Source organism: Anopheles coluzzii, chromosome X, assembly GCF_943734685.1.
Source record: "Anopheles coluzzii chromosome X, AcolN3, whole genome shotgun sequence".
Classification (NCBI taxonomy): domain Eukaryota; kingdom Metazoa; phylum Arthropoda; class Insecta; order Diptera; family Culicidae; genus Anopheles; species Anopheles coluzzii.
The window spans coordinates 12,003,101-12,021,382 of NC_064669.1; the positions used below are offsets into that span (position 1 = coordinate 12,003,101).

Here is an 18,282-nt window from a genome sequence, read left to right on the forward strand (position 1 = left end):
CCAGTTCGGGGCGGCTCGGCTATTTTCGGACCAGTTGGCCGGCATTTCCGCGGACTCTCCCTACGAAGTGGGCGAAGAAGTTTGCCAAATGCCCGCATGAGCCTCCGCACAATGGAGAAGAGGAACGAAAGCAAACAAATAAATATTTAATAAAACGCGCCCGGCACCCGGCGCATCATATCCCGCGCGACGACTGCACCGCCACCGCCACCCACAGAGCCCCCCAAAAAAAAAAACCGCCCGGATCGATCGCGGAGGAGCGAATGAATTTGCAATGGTAAGCGTTTGTGCGAGGAGATGTTTTCATTCTTCTCCTTTTTTTATGTCTTTTTCTTTTGCTTCTAGCGGCATGAAAAATGCATCAGCTAGCTTGCCCGTACCGTACGTGTCTCTCGGCACCTCCGAACCTCGCCCCCCCACCCCTTGCTGCGTGATCATCTTCCCACTGTGGACGCGCGTCACACCGCGATGCATTGATTTCCGCCGCCCGGGGACGGACACCCATCGCACCCCATCACACACATGCACATCAACACGCCGCAATGTCGCCCCACTCTCATCCGCCGAGGCCGTCGTCCTTTCTCCGTTTGCGAAGGCTTAGATCATTTAGAAATGGAGCACCTTTGCATTGCGTGTATCTTTTATACCATTAATCCAATTGAAAAGCTGTGGTTTCAAGGAATCATAGGGTTTGTTACAATATATTTAAAAAAAATATGAAAAGAATATTCTTCACTTTTTCGAAGAAATTCCCGAGCTTTACTGTTGATACCGCCTATCAACCGGCGCACAGCTGCTTCAGTTACTGATCTGACCAGTAAATTCCACCAATTCTTCATTTGTGTGATTTTCTTTAGCAATTGCTCCCTTGTTTTTTTTTTTATTTTTATTACATTATTGCCCAGTATCGCTCTATTGGGCGAAACTTAGATCATTTAGATGTACTTAAATTCCTCAACATGTAAATTCCACCAATTCTTCATTTGTCTGCTATTCTTTAGTTATTACTCCCTTTTTCTCTAATTTGTGTTACATTATTGCCCAATATCGCTCTGTTGGTCAAAACTTTTCTGGCCAGTAAATTCCACCAATTCTTCATTTGTGTGATGTTCTTTAGTTATAAACTCCCTTTTTCTCTAATTTGTGTTACATTATTGCCCAATATCGCTCTATTGGTCAAAACTGTTCTGGCCAGTAAATTCCACCAATTATTCATTTGTGTGATTTTCTTTAGTAATTGCTCCATTTTCCTTTAATTTTTGTTACATTATTGCTCAATATCGCTCTATTGGGCCAAACTTAGATCATTTAGATGTACTTAAATTCCTCAACATGTAAATTTCACCAATTCTTCATTTGTGTGATGTTCTTTAGTTATTGCTCCCTTTTTCTATAATTTGTGTTACATTATTGCCCAATATCGCTCTATTGGTCCTAACTGGGAGCAATTTGGTAGATTCAGTGTTTTTGATACGAATTTCGCACCATTATCGTTGTACCATTGTATCACGTCCTTGCAATATTGGCTGCTTGCTAGATCAGGCCAAAACATGACTGGGTCATCATAAGACCTAATGAATGGCATAACTCGTTTCTTAAGGTGCTCTTGCTTATATAAATTCACCAATCAATATTTTTATTCACCCCAAAACACGGTGGTTTTTTTGCCACCAGATGAGCAGATTCCTTGCCAAATCATAAATTTCTTAGCGAGTTTATCGGCGAAAACAAATTTAAACCTCTTGGTATTTTGCCGCGAGCATTGGCTTTGTACAATTTTACCCCCGGGGATTTGTTTTAAATAGGCTTTCACGCAGGTTTCATCAACCATCAAAATGCAACCATGCGGTTTGGTCAGGCACTTGATCGTACAGCTTCCGAGTCCGGGTTCTGGCCACTGTTTGTTGTTTCAAGTTTCGCTTTGGATGTTTACTGGCTCGAAAACACTTAAACCCTTCTCGGAGTCGGATTCGCCGTACAGTAGAGCGGTCGGCGTTAAGATTTTTGGCCTCATCGTAGTCCGAGATGCTTGGATGAGCCTTGAGTTTCCGAACGACTCTCAATTGCAGCTTATGATTCACGGTTCCACTCCGTCGCTTAGTTTGCACCTTACCAGTCGTCTGTGTTTCTTTACACTTTTAAATCACTCGCGCAACAGTCGACTTGGGCAAACATAAACCGCTATAATTGAAACAAAGTCCGCTTATTTATAAATGAACCATGCTTTAGAAGAGACACTGGAGCACTTTGAACGGCAAAGGAAAACAGAAAACAGAAAACACAAAAGTAGGAAACAAATACGAATCAAATCCTTGACACTGATAGTGCCCCATTAACTGTCCCGCAAAGCAAACCAATCCATTAAATCGGTCCCATCTTCCGGCAGAACCACACAGAGTGTCATTTTTAAGGCTCATTTCGGACGTTTTCGCACACCACCACCACCACCACCAAAATGTTTACACAGTGTTTTTTTATGTAATTTGCTTTCATGTTTTTTTTTTAAATTAAATTGTAATTTTTATTATTTTTCATCATTGAGAATATAATCACTCCCGGGTAAGGTGACGAGGTTTTGTTGCGTGTTTTTATTTGCAAACTCCAGTGTTTACGTTTGTTCGCGCGCGCACTTTCACCGTTTGTTCTCTAAGGGACGATGGGGGTAGGGGATTGAGGAAGGGGTTTTTTGTTGTTGGTTTTGGAGGAAGTGATTCCATAAATATATGTATATAGTCTATATGTATAAGATAAACTTTAAAGTAATTCACCCCGTTTTTTGTTTGTTTGCCGTCTAAATATAACCGTTTTGTGTGTTCGAATTCGGCTTTCTCTTATTACTAGGCTTCCTCCTTTTTCTCTGTACAACATGATTTTTTTATTAATTATAACTGAAAGGACCATCTCTCGCTCTCTGTCTTACAGCGTGTGTGTGTGTGTGTGGGTGTGTGTGTGGCTCTAATGCATCGATCTTGCTGCTCGTTTGTTTTGTTTTAGTTTGCGCACCGGACCCTTTTGCCTCAACGTCACTATTTCTTTGGAAAACAAAACCGTCAGAATATCTGAGGCGTATTAGGTTAGAGTAGCTCTGCCCTGCCCTTTTTACATAAACATTCCTTCTGCCTATCACCTCCCACACACACACACACACACACATACACACACGCACACGATTTACTTTTAATTCTGTACGAACATTACAAACTTTTCGACCTACTGTACACACACGCGTTTGCTGATTGGAACACGAAAAACATAATAAATTTGCACTGAGATTTTATCGCATCTTTTAGACCCTTAAACCTTGCCACCACTAATGAGAGAAAGAGCCCTTTCTTTCTTCCCACGACTTTCGTTTCGCTAAAAGAGCGCGTTCAAGAGATTTTTCTTGTTGTTTTTTTTTCACTTAACACTCTAAAAAAACGTCGCAAGTTCTTCTCTGTACAGGATTTTATTTACAATTCATTTCACACTTGCCCTCCCACACACACACACACACACACGTACACACGAACACCATCATGGATGGCAGTTGCAGACTCGCTGCCTGGACTTTCGAAGACTTCTCGAGGAGCGCAAGCATTCAAAGCAGTTTGTGTGTGTGTGTGAGTGCATTTATTCTATTGTTTTGGGAACAAAATTATTTGTATCGAACACTTGTTGTGTGGAAAGGAGTGTTTGCTGTTGTTGTCTGCTATCTTCTTGATTTGAAGCTCGGCCAGCGACTTTGGAGCAGTGTTTGTGCGTTAGTAAGCGCCAACGTAAGTGTCTGCGCGCGCGCTTTGGGAGAATTAAGTTTTGTGGAAAATTGAACATTCATTGGCAAGTCCCTGAGAGGGCACACGCGTTAACTAGAGCTGGTAGAGTAGCTGGAGGGCGAGTTCGAGGTCGAGGAAGCAAGGGAGCCGGCGTGTGTGATGTTAGTAGCACATAGCTCTGAGCCACAACTCTGCTGAGCGTAAGAGTGGAGAGCTCTAGTGGTCTAGTAGTACCTTCAAACTCTCTTTCTTTAGTCCTCAAACGCTAGAGGGCTTCCAGCAGGAAACGAACCTTCGAGAACTCTCTCATATGACTCCCTCCTCTTTCTCTCTCTATCTCTCTCTGATATCACTGGTGGTGTGTTAAGGAGACCTGCCTACTTGAAGACTTACTTGAACAGAGGGTTCGTTGTGGTACCTGCACTAGCGCCGGCCGGCTGTGACGTCAGGTTGAGCTGTAGCTGATGCTGCAGCTGTTGCTGATGCTGATGGTGCTGCTGCTGCTGTTGATTGAGAAGTTGCTGTTGCTGGTGTTGCTGGTGCTGTTGTTGCTGGTGATGATGAAGATGATGTTGCTGTTGCTGCTGCTGCTGCTGCTGTTGATGGTGCTGGTGGTGCTGATGCAGGGAGTAGTTGCTCATCATCATGTTGTAGGTGGAGGCCGACGATGATCCGTGATGTTGACTGCCGCCTCCTCCTCCACCTCCTCCCTCCTGCTCGTACGGCGATATGCTTCCGTAGGAGGCGGACGATGGCATCCCGACACCACCACCACCACCTCCACCGGCGGCGGCCGCCTTCATTGCCGCGTAAGGATGGTAGTGGTGGGACGCCGACTGGTACAGCTGCGCCCCATGAGGTAGTACGTGGTTGTTGAGGGTGTTGTTGTTGCTGTTGTTGCTGGAGCTGCCGTCGCTCTCGCCCGTTCCGGATGTGGCCGCCGCGACGCCCCCTCCTTCGATCCGGCTGCCGCCCAGCCCGTGCCCGTTGGCGTACTCCTCCAGCTTCACCAGGCTGTTGCTGAGCTCGGCGATGGCACTGCTGGTGTTGCTGCTGCTGCTGGTACTACTGCTACCGCTCGTGTTGTTGTTGTTGTTGCTGTTGCTGCTGCTGGTCGTTCTGGCGCTTCGCTGACTCGCCGCCGTCACGCCCGGTTTGCTGTCGCAGCTCAGCGAGGACGCCATGGCGGACCGGAGGTTGTTGCCGGCGCCACCACCGTGAAAGCTGCCACCGTCCGCGTAGCTGGCAAAGTGGCTCTTCCCCCCGGGCGCAACCGGGCCACCACCATCGGCCGCGCTCGCCTGGAAGAAGGGACTCTGGAAGTAGGACGCGTGGTGATGGTGGTGGGCGGCCGCCACCGCATGATGATGGTGATGGTGGTGATGGTGGTGGTAGTTCTGGTACGCGGCAGCGGCGGCGGCGGCAGCGGCAGCGGCCGCGGCGGCCGCCGCAGCCGTACTCGACGACGTGGGCGAGTTGCCGGTCGGAGGCGGCGTCAGGACATTGAGCAGACCGATCCCGCCTCCTCCACCGCCGGTCGTGCCATACTCCGACTTGATCTCAGGTACGCGTATGTTGGCGTTGATGTCCTCCAGCATGGTCGAGGCGGACGTTTGGCTGCTGTGAAGATGATGGTGGTGATGGTGCTGCTGCTGCTGCTGCTGCTGCTGCTGCCCTTGCTCCAAGCTACCACTCTCCGTCGCGTCGTCCTCCCTTCGCCGGGCGGTATCCTCGCGGGCGCCGGCGAGCTTCGGCCGCTTGGCGGGCGGCAGCTTGCCACTACTGCTGACCGCCGGCAGCTTCCTCGCGCCCACCGACACCACCACCGCCGCCGTTTCGAGCGACTTTAGCTTCGTTTCCTCGCGCCGCTGCTTCGCCTCCTCCAGCTTTTCCGACCGTTTGGCGATCTTCTTCGCCTTGTTCTCGTGCGTCTTCACGTGCTTCGCGAGATGGTCGCTGCGCATGAACTTCTTGCTGCAGATCGTGCACGTGAACCGCTTCTCGCCCGTGTGCGTGCGAAAGTGGCGCTGCAGTTCGTCCGAGCGCGTGAACCGCTTGCCGCAGAACAGCCACTTGCACTGGAAGGGCCGCTCGCCCGTGTGCCACCGGAGGTGCGCCTTCAGGTGGCTCGTCTTGCCGTAGATTTTCTCGCACCCCGGTATGTGGCAGATGTGCTGCCGCTTGCCCTTCTCGTCCGGCCCGACGACCGGCGGCAGCCCGGACAGCTCGTTGATGCAGTTCGGGCAGGTGCAGCGGGCGCAGCGGCGCTGGGCCTGCGTCTGGTGCGAGTACTCCTCCAGCTTGAGGCCGTACGCGTCTGCCGCGGCCCCGTGCCAGCCGGCCGCCGTACCGTACATCGTTTCCTGCGCGAACCACGGGCTGGTCGCCATGCTGACGTTGTTGTAGTAGCTGGCCGGGCTGTACGATGCGTACGATGGGTAGTGCATTGCTTGCGGTCTGCAGTGGTGTGAGGGGAGGGAAAGAGGAAAAGAAAGAAAGGCACGAAATGAACGGGGGTTTTTTCTTTGTTTGGTTTTAGTGTTGTCGGGTTTCATGAGTCTTTCGTTGAGATTAATTCGTACGAATCATTAATCGAGTCTCGAAATCCAATTTCCAAAAAAATCAAAATTTCTAAGGATTCATGATTCTTCAAGGATTAATACATTTTTGAAAATTTATTAATCTCCAATGATTTCTGACTCTTTGAAGATTCATCAATTTCCAAAGTTTCTGGGATCTCGAACGATTCCCGAATCTTGAAAGATACATGAATCTGTAAGGCTCATGAATCCATTAAGATTCATAAATCTCCAGGGAATTGTAAATCTAGTGATTAACAACATGCCTGTCATGGGTTCATGCCTCGCATGGACTCCCCTGAAGCAAAAGCAAAACTATCCGGCTGGGTGGTACTTGCCAAGAAGTCTCGAAAGTCTGGCTGGCATGACCACGTCGGTTGTTACACCAAGAGGAAGAATAAGAAGAAGCTCAAACTGTTTGAATCTTTGGAGATTTATGAATCCCTTGAGATTCATCTATCCCTGGAGATTCGGGAATCTTTCGAGATATATGCAACTTTCGAGATTCATGAGTCCGCGAGATTCAGCTTCATTGAATGATTTCGAAGATTCATTCTGATTCATGACTCTGAATCTCTCTTCGTAGAGATTAATTCATAAGAACATTCAGTGATGAGTGATTCGAATTTCGAATCGAATCTCTAAAGATTCATAAATCTCGTAGAAACCATGAATCTATAAAGATTCGCGAATCTCGAAAGATCTGAATGAATCTGTAAATGTTCATGAAGATTCATAAATCACCAGGAATTCATGGATCTTTAGCGATGTATAATTTTAAAAATATTGATTTTTTGCGATCCCATGGTACAGTGTAGTTAACAAGCAGGACATGCCCGTCGTGGATTTAAGTCCCGCATCGACCCGTTTCCCCGTAGCAACACAGACTATCTGGCAGCGTGGTACCAAGAAGTCTCGAATGCTTTTATAAACTGGCATAATCACGTAGGATTCTACGCTAAGAAGAATGATAAGAAGATGCTCAAGCTCTTTGAATCTTTGGAGACGTATGAATCTTTCGAGATTCATAAATCTTTGAGTTTCATGAATGCTTCCAACCGAGATTCAAAATCATTGAATCATTTCAAAGTTTCATTCAGATGTATGACTCTGAATCTGATATACCCAACACTCCTTCGGTGAGGTCTTTTTTTGAGGGGAACTTTGCGCGGCGAGTTAGGACTTGAGATTTTCAATGTGTTTGTGTTTGTGTGTGTGTGTGTGTGTGTGTGTGACTTTTGTGACTTACCGTGCGGTCATCTCAAGCGCACCGGACTGCTGCACCATCCCGAAGCCGTACGAGGCGGCGGCCGCACTTGAGGCGGCCGCAGCGGCCGCCGCCGCCGCCGCCGCCGTCGTCACCGTCACGTCCGGGCTGGCCGTGTTGGAGGAGCCGGCGCCACAGCCCCCGCCGGCCGCCGCCGTGCTGAGCGCGATCGCAGCCGCCGGCCCGTGATGGGTGGGGCCGCCGGCGGGGCCACCGACGGCGCTGAAGCTGCTGCTGTTGCTGGCCGCCCCGCTCGAGGACGCGATCGACTGCGTGGGCGACAGGCCGGCCGAACCGACGGACGCGACCGAGCCGAGGCTGCTTACCGACGGTGGCTGCGGCGGATACTGATATGGCAGGATGTTCAAGGCTGACAACTGGGAGGGAGACAACAAAGGGGGATTAGTGGAAATTATTCGCAAAGATGAGTCCCGCAAACACGACCGTCCAGAAATTGCTCCAACGCGAACAGCTTGAAACCACCCCACCCAAGGACACCTACCTGACTTTGTGTTGTGCCGTTGTTCCACTGGTGATTGTGATACTGCGTCATGAAGCTGGGTGATGCCATCATTTTGTGGCCGTTTGTGTGTGTGTGTTTTTGGGGTGCGCGCGTCGCTTTCGGGGGCGTTAAATTGCACACATTAAACGGGGGGCTGACAAACTGCTACTCCTACTACTGCCCACACTTATCGGCATGTTACATGTAACACTGCCCTTCCTCCAGTTGCTTTGGGCGGCAAAAGTTCCTTCGCGGCGACTTGTGGTTTTGGTTGTTAGTTTGATTGGTGGGTTATTAGCTCCAGTTTCGGTTGCGCCCTATGACACACATTTGCCCGTTGCCACACTGCAAAACACTACCGCACACTCACACACAGACGCGACAAGGAGCTTTGGTGTCGACTGGATCGGGACAGGACACACGGAACCGGAAGCACGCCGGAAAACACTAACAAATGCACATACGGCCGACAACACACACACACGGGTTGAGGGGGTGGCGACACATGGACCGATAAAAACACATGCACATACAGGCACGCACGTATACTCCCCTGCCGCCCACCTATTTTTTTTTTAAAGCGCCGTTGCTTTGCACGTAATTTGCAACAACGACGACAACACCGAAAGGAGGGCTTTTTTTTTTGCTTCGCTCTTCCAACAACTCCAAACACTCCAAACGGTGGTGACCCGAAAAGTTGATGATGAGGCGCTGCTGCTGCTGCTGCTGCTGCTTGGTGCGATATTTTGTGACCTGCCTTGCGGAGCGGTTGAAGCCGAAATTAACCACTTCTAAACACTATTATTAAGGCCTCACTGAACGGCGTTCATTAGTTGCTGCTGCCGGTACCCGCGCGCTCGCATCGCACGCTCTCGGGGCCCGCGCTCGCTCTCGCTCTCGCTGTTGCTGGTTCACTCGCGCGCGCTCTCTCTTTCGCACCGGGTAGTAGCGCTCTCGCTCTCGGGCAGCTTGCCCGCGTGTACGATCGCCCTTGTGCGCGCTCTCTCTCTCTCTCGCTCCGACACACACTCTCTCCTTCTCGCTCACTCTTGCGAGGCGTTTGGTTCGGGGCCGTTCGGCAATCGGGACGCGCTTTCGTGCGTACGCACAACCCCAGACCCTTTTTGGGCCAGAGCAGCGACGAAAAAAAAAATACAAAAAAGAATCCTGTGCCCCTGTGTCCTTCTTCTATCTCTTTTCCACACACACACACATACGCGCGCGCACTCGCAGAGATTGGAGGGATGGGTGTACTTTTTTTTTTAATTTTATTTTTACTTTTTTGGTCGTCGGGTTGTGCGTTTCGTTTCTCTCTCGCCCCTAAAACAAAAATCAACACCTCCCTCCGGCTAGGAGGAAGCACTGTGTGTGTGTTTGTGTGCGTTAAGGGGGAGGGCGTTGAAAAGGCGTTTGCACACGCACGCACGTACTACTTTGCCCCGCATTCACGCGCTCCCGCTCTAACTCTCTCTCTCTCCCTCTCTCTTAGTGGTCCTTCTTCCTTTTGCGGTAGTCGATCGACACTAATCACGGTTGTAACACATTTAAACGCACATTTAATACAAACACACACACGGATGGACGGACGGGCACAGGCACAGCATTGTCGCACGGGATGGCACACGCGGGTGTGTTTGATAGTGGGTGAGGTTGATTATCTTTTTCTTTTTTTTTGTGCGTTTTTGCCCCGTGCGTCGTTGATCGTTGTTTACATTCTTTTTCTGCCGCTGGTGTTCTTTTTGGGACACTATTTTTTCTTTTTTCTTTTTTTTGTTTAACGCACGAGCATTGACCGGCTCCTTTTTGTTCACACAGCCACCCAAATTCCGGGGAACAGCGAGCGAGACGCTACACCGCACATGGTTTTGTGTTGTTGTTTTGTTTCTTTTTCTTTTGGCGAATTTTCCTAGTACACCAAGGTGCGGCTGAGGATCGATCACGGTAATGTTCACTTTTTTTTGTCGATTTACTGTTTTTTTTTAGTCTTTCGCGTAGTGGTGAAATGGGATGATCCACTTATGAGTGTATCACAACAAGGTTGAAGTGGAGAAAAAAACACACAAAATCACACACGCCAATATAATTCAACCCGCAACACACCCGCTAGGACGGAACAAGGGCTTGTTAGTGTGTGTCTATGTATATTCACTAGTCTCTTCGCCAGCAAGGTACGTAAGTATGCGTGCTCGTAGGACACACACACACACACAAATGTAGCGACAGAAGAAAAAAAGCGAACGGCCAGTACTGCTGCTGCGGACAGAGAGAAGGCAATGCGAAACCGACGACGGGCACGTTTCGACTAATTATAGGTTTGCCAGCGTAAAACGCTTTTCGCTCATCCGGCGACTGACGAATTTCGACTGTGTGAGGATTTTTGGATTTTTTTTTTGTTATTGTGTGTGTGTTGTCCCTTTCTATCTCTCATCCTCCTTCCTTCTTTTCCCTGCTTGGCCCGTTCCTACTCGTTTCTACACGACCTTAAAGGAGCGAAACAGAGCTATAGCGCAGTGAGATATGCGCCCGGGGTGCGAGCGACTGCAGGGACTGTGTTCATTTTATCCCGTGCCTTTGGGCGTGTGCGTTAGATAAAGAGAGAGAGAGAGAGAGCGCGCGCGAGCGAGCGAGTGAGAGAACGTGCGCGCGTGAATGATGGAAAGAAAGAGAGAGAGAGAGCGAGTGAGGTGGAGAGCGAGGTTTAACGCACAGAGCGGCTGAGGTGCGTCGGAGAGTGTGCGCCGAACCTCGGATCTCGCTTGCCCCTTTCGTGGCCCCGCTCGCGGCTGCTTCCAGGGGTTTGGCGAGAGGCTGCGAGCGGGTAAACGGGACGGCAATTATCTCGTAGCTCGCACCAAAACTAGGCTAAGGAGGTGTGCTTTTTTAGTCTGCTGTGGCTGTGTGCGCGCGTATGAGAGAGTGAGCGAGATGTAGCGGGAAAAGCGGATCACGAGGGGTTTTCTAAGTCCGTCGTCGCTCTAACCAAAAAAAAAAGGGAAAAAACAAGATCGTGCAGACAGGCGCTCTCACCATCGCTCGGGCTCGCTCTCACTCGCTGTCTCGTTCGCTCACGACGCGGGACTCGAGGCGAAGGATTAGCGCGACAGAATGACGTGACCTTCTCCCGCCGTTGCAGCATCCTCCTGCTAGCCCTCGCCGCGTCAACTGGGAGCGGGATGAATCCCAAAAGGCCTAACACACCACCATACCCTCCCCTTGCATGTCCCCCACCCCTTACCTTGTCTGGCTGTGTGTGTGTGTGCTCCATTGTGAGTGCGTGCGCTAATACACCGGGCCCAATCGCGCAAATCTCTGTATTTAAGAGGGCGGAGCCGACACCAAAACATCATATTACTACACACACACACACACACACACACACGCACACAAACAATCACACGCCACAGGGCTCTCGTAGGCACGCATTTTCCGCAGCTCGCGAGCTCAACGGTTTTGCAGCAAGGATAACGCGGAAATTGGCGAAGTGAAAAACACACACACACACACACACACACACACACACACACAAAACGATGCTCATCGTGCGTGCGTGCGCGTTGCATACTTTTTTTGTTTTGCTTTGTTAACATTAAAAAAATGGGCTTACTGATGGGCTGGAACCCCTTATTGGTCCAGCGCGGCCTCAAAGCAGCTTGCCTGGCGTCGACAGCGGGAGTTACGACATTGTAGCGAATGGAGACGCTTCTGTATTTAGCAAACCAAAAAAAAAAAATAGAAAAAGAAAGACAGAATACACTGCAACAAGAGAAAACAACCGAGGAACCGTCCCCATCCTTTCCTTTGTCCCCTTTTGTCCCGGTAAATGAGATGTCGTTTCGGAGCTGTCCTGGAAAATGCGAAGGCAAACCGAAATGAAACGCTAATTACGAACAACATTCCAAGGATGTTGATTGTGTCGGGCAAGAAAAAGATATTGGATCAGAACTAAAAAAAAAAAAAGTCCAACTTCAGCATCTTCAGCACTAATCCAGCCAGCTGTAACTGGAAACAGGACGTGCGTGGGTTTCGAGATTCGGCGTGCTCCTTCGACAGTAAGCCGCCAACAACACTGACGTATGCATGAGGCAGCGTTATTTGTCACAACCATTTACGGTGGGTATCGAATTGGATGCGAGATACGTTACATTAATTCAACAAATTGACTGACATCGCGTTGATCGTTGGTTGCTTTCTCAAAATACGCCCAACAGAGAGCCTCATGCAGCAGCCATGAGCTGCCGCTAAAGGTCGTTTTGGACATTGCGTGAAAGTGAACGTGAAATTTCGGGGTTGTGTTTGCCTTATTTCATGTCACATTTATCAGAATGTGGGTTTCTCGTACATCAAAAGAACGGAATGTCCTATTCCCCAACTATTAGGACTGTAAAAACATATTGAAATAATGAATAAAATGCATTTCCTTTGGATTTCCCGCTGAACATTATTGTTTCACTGTGAACACCAGCGGGGAATGCAACAAGGAAATTCATTTAATTTATTACTTCAATATGGTCTACAGTCTGAATAGTCGAGGAATTTAACATCCTTTCATTTGGTGTTCTATAAGTCATATTCTGAGTAATATTTAATTAAATGTAGCAGAAACTCCCAAATTTGTAAGATCAATTTCACTGGAGCTGTAACCCAGGCCTAAAGCCCGTGTTAGAGTCCCAGTGAAATTAAACGTGAAATTTGTCGTTTTTTCTACTATTTTTCTTTATTTAATCAGAATATTGTTTATCGGACACTAAAAAATATTAAATTCTCCAACTATCTAGACCATGACAAAAAAAAAAAACATTTTATTTACACTAGGTTTACGGGCGTCTCGCATGTACCTATCTCTACGGACACCCATCAATTTGACGGATGGATAAAAATACGTATTTAGATTGGTTAAAGTCATAAAAAAACTTATTTTATTAAAATTATGAATCATATTACGTGGTTTGGATTCCATAAAAAGATGTCTGCATAATGACAATTTATTGTAACAGTCGTTATTGTTTCACCGAACACATGAACCGATATCTTTTCAATGCCACATTTTGGCCGATGTCCGCGGGAGTTTCGAAAAACACGAGGAATACGTGAATCTGCAATTCCGTTTGAGGCCGCTTTATTTAAATCATTTATTAAAAAAAAAAAAAACAACTATAGTAATAAGTGGTTTATGGTTCTCTTTCATTCCTAAATTTACTTTCATTGAAAAATGCTACAACTTAACTTAACACATCCGTCGTATTGACGTCGTATTGAGAAAGTAATGAAACTAATACTTACGATACAAGCTCATAGTATGTCATGGTAAATATACGAAAAGTTAAAATTAAGAATAAACCAAAAGGTATTTTTAGTATTATTTTATTTCAAAGTTTAAATTCCGTCAAATTGACGGGCTCCGTAAACCTAGAGTTAATAAATTAAATGCATTTCCTTGTGATTCTCCGCTTTGTTCACGGTGAGAAAATAATGGTCAGCGGGGAATAGCAAGGTCATGTATTTAATCAAGCATTTCAACGTGTTTTTTAGCCTAAATAGTTGAATATCCTTTCTTTTGGTGTACGAATGAATATTCAGTGAAATACAGCAACAAAAAATTCACGTTCACTTTCACGCAAGGTCTAAAGCGACCTTAACGAAGCAAAAAGTGGTTTGAGGTGGATCGAACGATTTTGTAGAATAAATTGAAGGTTTGTTTTAAAACTAGGATTGCTGAAATTTTTTCATAGTTTTTCGCTAATTTTAAAATGAATTTTCTCAAAATGCACCCTCAATTCAAGGAGAACGATAAAGTCCAATACTTTCCCCCTTGCCCGTTTACCGCAATGGAAAAAGGCGGGTATTTTTCTATCTCGCGCGCCCACCGCGTCCTCCTTCAGTGAGACAAACATCGAAACAAGTTAATTATGTTTTTTTTCTGATTCTAATCGTCCGGCTTAGCATCCCGAAAGCCCAAAAAAAAAAAACAAAAAACCCAAAAACGCCCGGGTACAGTGACGAGAAAAGTAAAACCCTAAGGGGTTAAATGGGGCGTACGGGGTTGGCACAGCATCGCCGCCCATTTCTTGCCTTCTTCCCAGCTATTTGGTTCACCCTTCGCAACTCCCTTCTCCTTGTGTGTGTGTGTGTGAGCAATTGGCGACAGCCCGGTGTTATGACAACTTCATCAGCGATCCGTTATGCCCACCGGGTGACACCTCCACAATAAAACAGCCGGCGAAGGGAAGGACGGGGCGCGATTCTTCATGCTTCCCAAATTTGCCAAAACCAATCCAATCGGGACGCTCAAGGACAAGGGAGCGAATGTATGAATGTCTCCGCTGTGTGGTTCCGTTTTGTGCCCAGTGCCAAACTGCATCTGGGTTGGGGGGGGGGGGGGAGGAGTGCAGTTTTTGTTTGCTGCGGTGCTACCTCCGGAACGTGTGCAAACTCCGGGCTGGAACGGGGGCAACAATTTCCTAGGCAAATGCGGGCAACAAAAAAAAAAGGGCAAAGCAATAATATAATAAAAATGGGTGGCAACGTGCCACTACCCAGAATGACCTTCGTGTGTGTGTGTGTGTGTGCTTTTTTTTTCTTTCTTCGAGAAAGCAGGGCTAGGTAAAGCCGAGAAACCGAGGACGGATGGAGCATAATTAGATCATAACGCCTCGAATAAGCGTTTGTTTGCCGTTGGTCGCGACGGCCGCCAAAAAGGGATGGTTTTCAAGGGTGTGTGTGGCTTGAATAAATAATGCACCGTGTGTGTGTGTGTATGCTTCTTTCAGCACTTTCTTAATGGACACAACAACAACATAAATACAAAATGAAACAAAAATACTTACGTCAAAGAACTACCAAGTCAAGGCATCGGTTTTGGGCATCGGTAATTCTGGGTAACAACAAGTTTTTGGAAGTTTTTTGTCTTTTTTTTTTTTGGCTCATTTTGTTTTAAGTCAATCCAAACTAGGCAGACAACTTGATCTTGGACTAAAGGTACAGGATGTCCCAGCGGGCAGGCAAACCCAAGGTACTCGAAGAATTTGTTGCCCAATCGCGGGAGCTGCTAGCTTTCTCACCCAGACCCCAAAGTTTGTCTGTCTTTTTTATCCTTTTACCCTTACTAGCACTTGTTACTTTCCTAGCGTTCGAGTGGTTTAGTATTGAGGCTTAGCTTAGCTCTTCACATTGCTACCCCGCGGGGTGAGCAAGGGTTTTTTTTTAAGCTAGCTGCCCGGTTTAGGTACATCTGTGTACCGCAGCTAATCAGACGTACTTGTAACCACCCGAGAGTTAGCATTTGTTACTTACGATATCCCAAGAAACATTACAAATTTTATCATAGTTTGAACGATGTCGTTACGCCTACTTCAATATGTTTTCCTTTTTTATAGGAATGTCTTGTATAAGACATAATAAAACTCATTCAAGACTGAAAGGGCCCATCTACAGAACTCTTTTACGACTACTAGCTAAAATCATTTCTAGGCACCTAGGATCTGAAACGCAAATAAAATATCAAAATTACAGCTTATTGCTAGATATATGTTCTTGGGATGTTTATGAAGTCACGATAATGAAGTCATCACAATGTGTGAGATTGTTAGCTAAATGTTGACTGGATATTTGTCGCCCGAAATCGCTCGCGTACGAGCAGCCATCTATGTCAAGAAAATTAGTCAACAATTATAAAAAGAATATGAACAAACATTACACTATTCGCATTTTAAATAATATCTTTTTACCCTTTTTTAATGTTATCTATAGTCTGCGTGTTAGGTTTATCAGGTTTACATAATTTGCATATATTTCATAAACTGTATTCAAATGCTAGCCACAGTTTGGTGTAAGAAAATCCTCATTTTTCTTAAGCAATCTTTCAAAACATACACGCATTTGGTCGTCTTTCTAAGCTAAGAGTCTTTTATGTGGAAATCAATCAAACAATGAAATGATATTGATATTGACACTCCAGACATTACAAATTAAAGTACTGATCTAGTTGATCTACCTTGATTCAGTTGCCCTGACATTGACCAATTTGATCAGTGTAAGAACCTGACAATTGGTCTAGTACAGCGATCGTCTCTTTGGTATCGAGATGGTGGCTCTTAAATGTTCATATATTCCATACAACTTTCACACAATTTTGCTCTTGGTATAACAATTTGGCTCTTCACTTCAAACTTTACATGTTTGTATAATTTGGCTCTTTCGGACGCAACACTTTGCCGACCACTGGTCTAGTACATCTAAAAGGCATATTTGTAAAGCATAAGAAACCCCTTAATTTTATTCATTTGTACTTTTTTCTTTGTAACATTTTTCAATCATTTATTTGCTCAATCGTGTACATGAGAGGTAAAAGCCACTGCACAAAGTTTGTGTGAATTCCTTTTTGACAGATACATGAAAATTGCATGATTGTACCCATTCAGACCATTTATCATGCAATCTGTGTGGCTAAGATAGTTATAAACAGCACGTAGCTTTAGGAAGCAGTTGTGCTGGCTAACAACTTTTAAGAACTTCCTCATACTGGTAGTCTCTGAGATACGCGGTTTTCTGAATTTGATAGTTCTTTGAATAAATTTTACTGATTTGATACAATAACAGATTTTAAAAATAATGTCTTTTTTGTCAAATTCAATTAAAAATTAGAAGATATTCCCATCACTCGGAATTATATTTAATAATCTATGCAGGGGATAAAATCACCCACTGCAAACTAAATGAAAAACAAATTAAATATTTTTCATAAATTAAAACAAACCAAAATACAACTTACGCTGCATAGTCTGTTCCGAGTTCCTTTCATCTTCAAGAGTTAAAATGTAATTAATAAGACTGGGTGATCTTGATGCCTTTCCCGCAAATAAAAAGTCTTAAAACGTGCTTAAGAACACGTTTACATGTTGAGTAAAGCAAGCCATCAAAACCCCAATTTTAGTTTTAACAGATAGTCTTATAACCATATTCGGAACGTTTCAAAGGTTTTACAACTTTAAAAACTGTTTAGCATCTTCAAAAGACATGTTAAACCAATGTGGCTTAGTACACTCATAATAAAACATTCTTTAGCCCTGTTTAAGTGTAAAAAGTTTAGGGAATGTTTCTTAGGTAGGGACCGTGCACGCTTCTGCCAGCCGGGTTTGATTTGCAGAGTCAAAGCGTCGAGCTGTAACTACCTCGCCAAGCAATTGTTGGCAAGCGTGTTAAAAAGATTGACCTCTCGCAACAATGCTGCACCGATTTGTTACCTTTTTTTTACGGGCCTCAATAAATGGGTAGCGGTTTGGTGGTCTAGCCACCCCCTCACACAGCACTGCAATAAACTAATCATCCCACAGGGTAGGGCCGTAAAAGCAAGCGCACTTACAGCACGCCATAAAGTCCTCGCGCATCGTAAATCATAACAATCAGACAGAGAGTGGGTTACTGCGTGTGTGTGTGTGTGTGTGACACGTGTCACAGATTTCATGCAGATCATGATCATGGCACCGTACGGAACAACAATGAGCAGAGTGATGACTTTGTTTCGCAGGTTCGTCGTCTATCGGCTCCCGGCACCGTACACCACCGGTACTACCGTCGACTTTCTCCCGGTAATTGTTGCAAAAAAAAAACCCGCCCGCCGCGGTAATTGTCTTCACACGCCCAGAACATCTTCCTTCGGGGCCGTTTTGGGCTCTCCGCTCCAAGCAAGCAGGAAAAACAACACAGCAAAGCAGGACACGAACCTTGGAAGAAGCACACCACGACTCTCTGCAATGTCATATTAAGTGCATCTTGTGCACCGGGGTAGGAGTCCTTCTCCTGTTCTATGGTTCTACGTAAAACAAAAAACTTGACCCATGGTCCCAGGAGGACCAGGAACGCCAAACGGGCTCCGGGATTTGCCGGGATTCGCTTCGTGGAAGGCTTTTAGGTGCTGTGTCGTTTAGTGTTCTTGTTGCGTTTTTTTTTTCTTTTCTGTTGTCTTCTCTCTATGTCGATCGCTAACTACGCTTACGCAATTGATGACTTGCGACCTCCCGCTGGGTGCCGACAAACGTTTGTAAGCCGATACAAAGGACCCGGACCCTGTTCCGTGTCCCTTTTTCTTGCGATTTACGGCCTCATCGGTACTAGGGCGCGGGATGCGCTCTTTTTGTTTGTTCTTCTGCGTCGACGGCTACTGCACACAACAAAACTTAACAG

The 18,282-nt window shown here is 46.3% G+C and overlaps 1 protein-coding gene across 1 annotated transcript; it reads right to left on the reverse strand.

Annotated features, from left to right (window-relative positions):
* Window positions 1-1,657: 1,657 nt before the first annotated feature.
* LOC120950114 (transcription factor btd) lies at window positions 1,658-12,340 on the reverse strand. The gene is made up of 3 exons (XM_040367890.2): window positions 8,104-12,340; window positions 7,584-7,978; window positions 1,658-6,212 (listed from the first exon to the last, which is right to left on the reverse strand). Exons 1-3 carry the CDS (start codon window positions 8,173-8,175, stop codon window positions 4,145-4,147), a joined length of 2,535 nt encoding a protein of 844 aa, XP_040223824.2. The 5' UTR covers window positions 8,176-12,340; the 3' UTR covers window positions 1,658-4,144.
* Window positions 12,341-18,282: the final 5,942 nt, after the last annotated feature.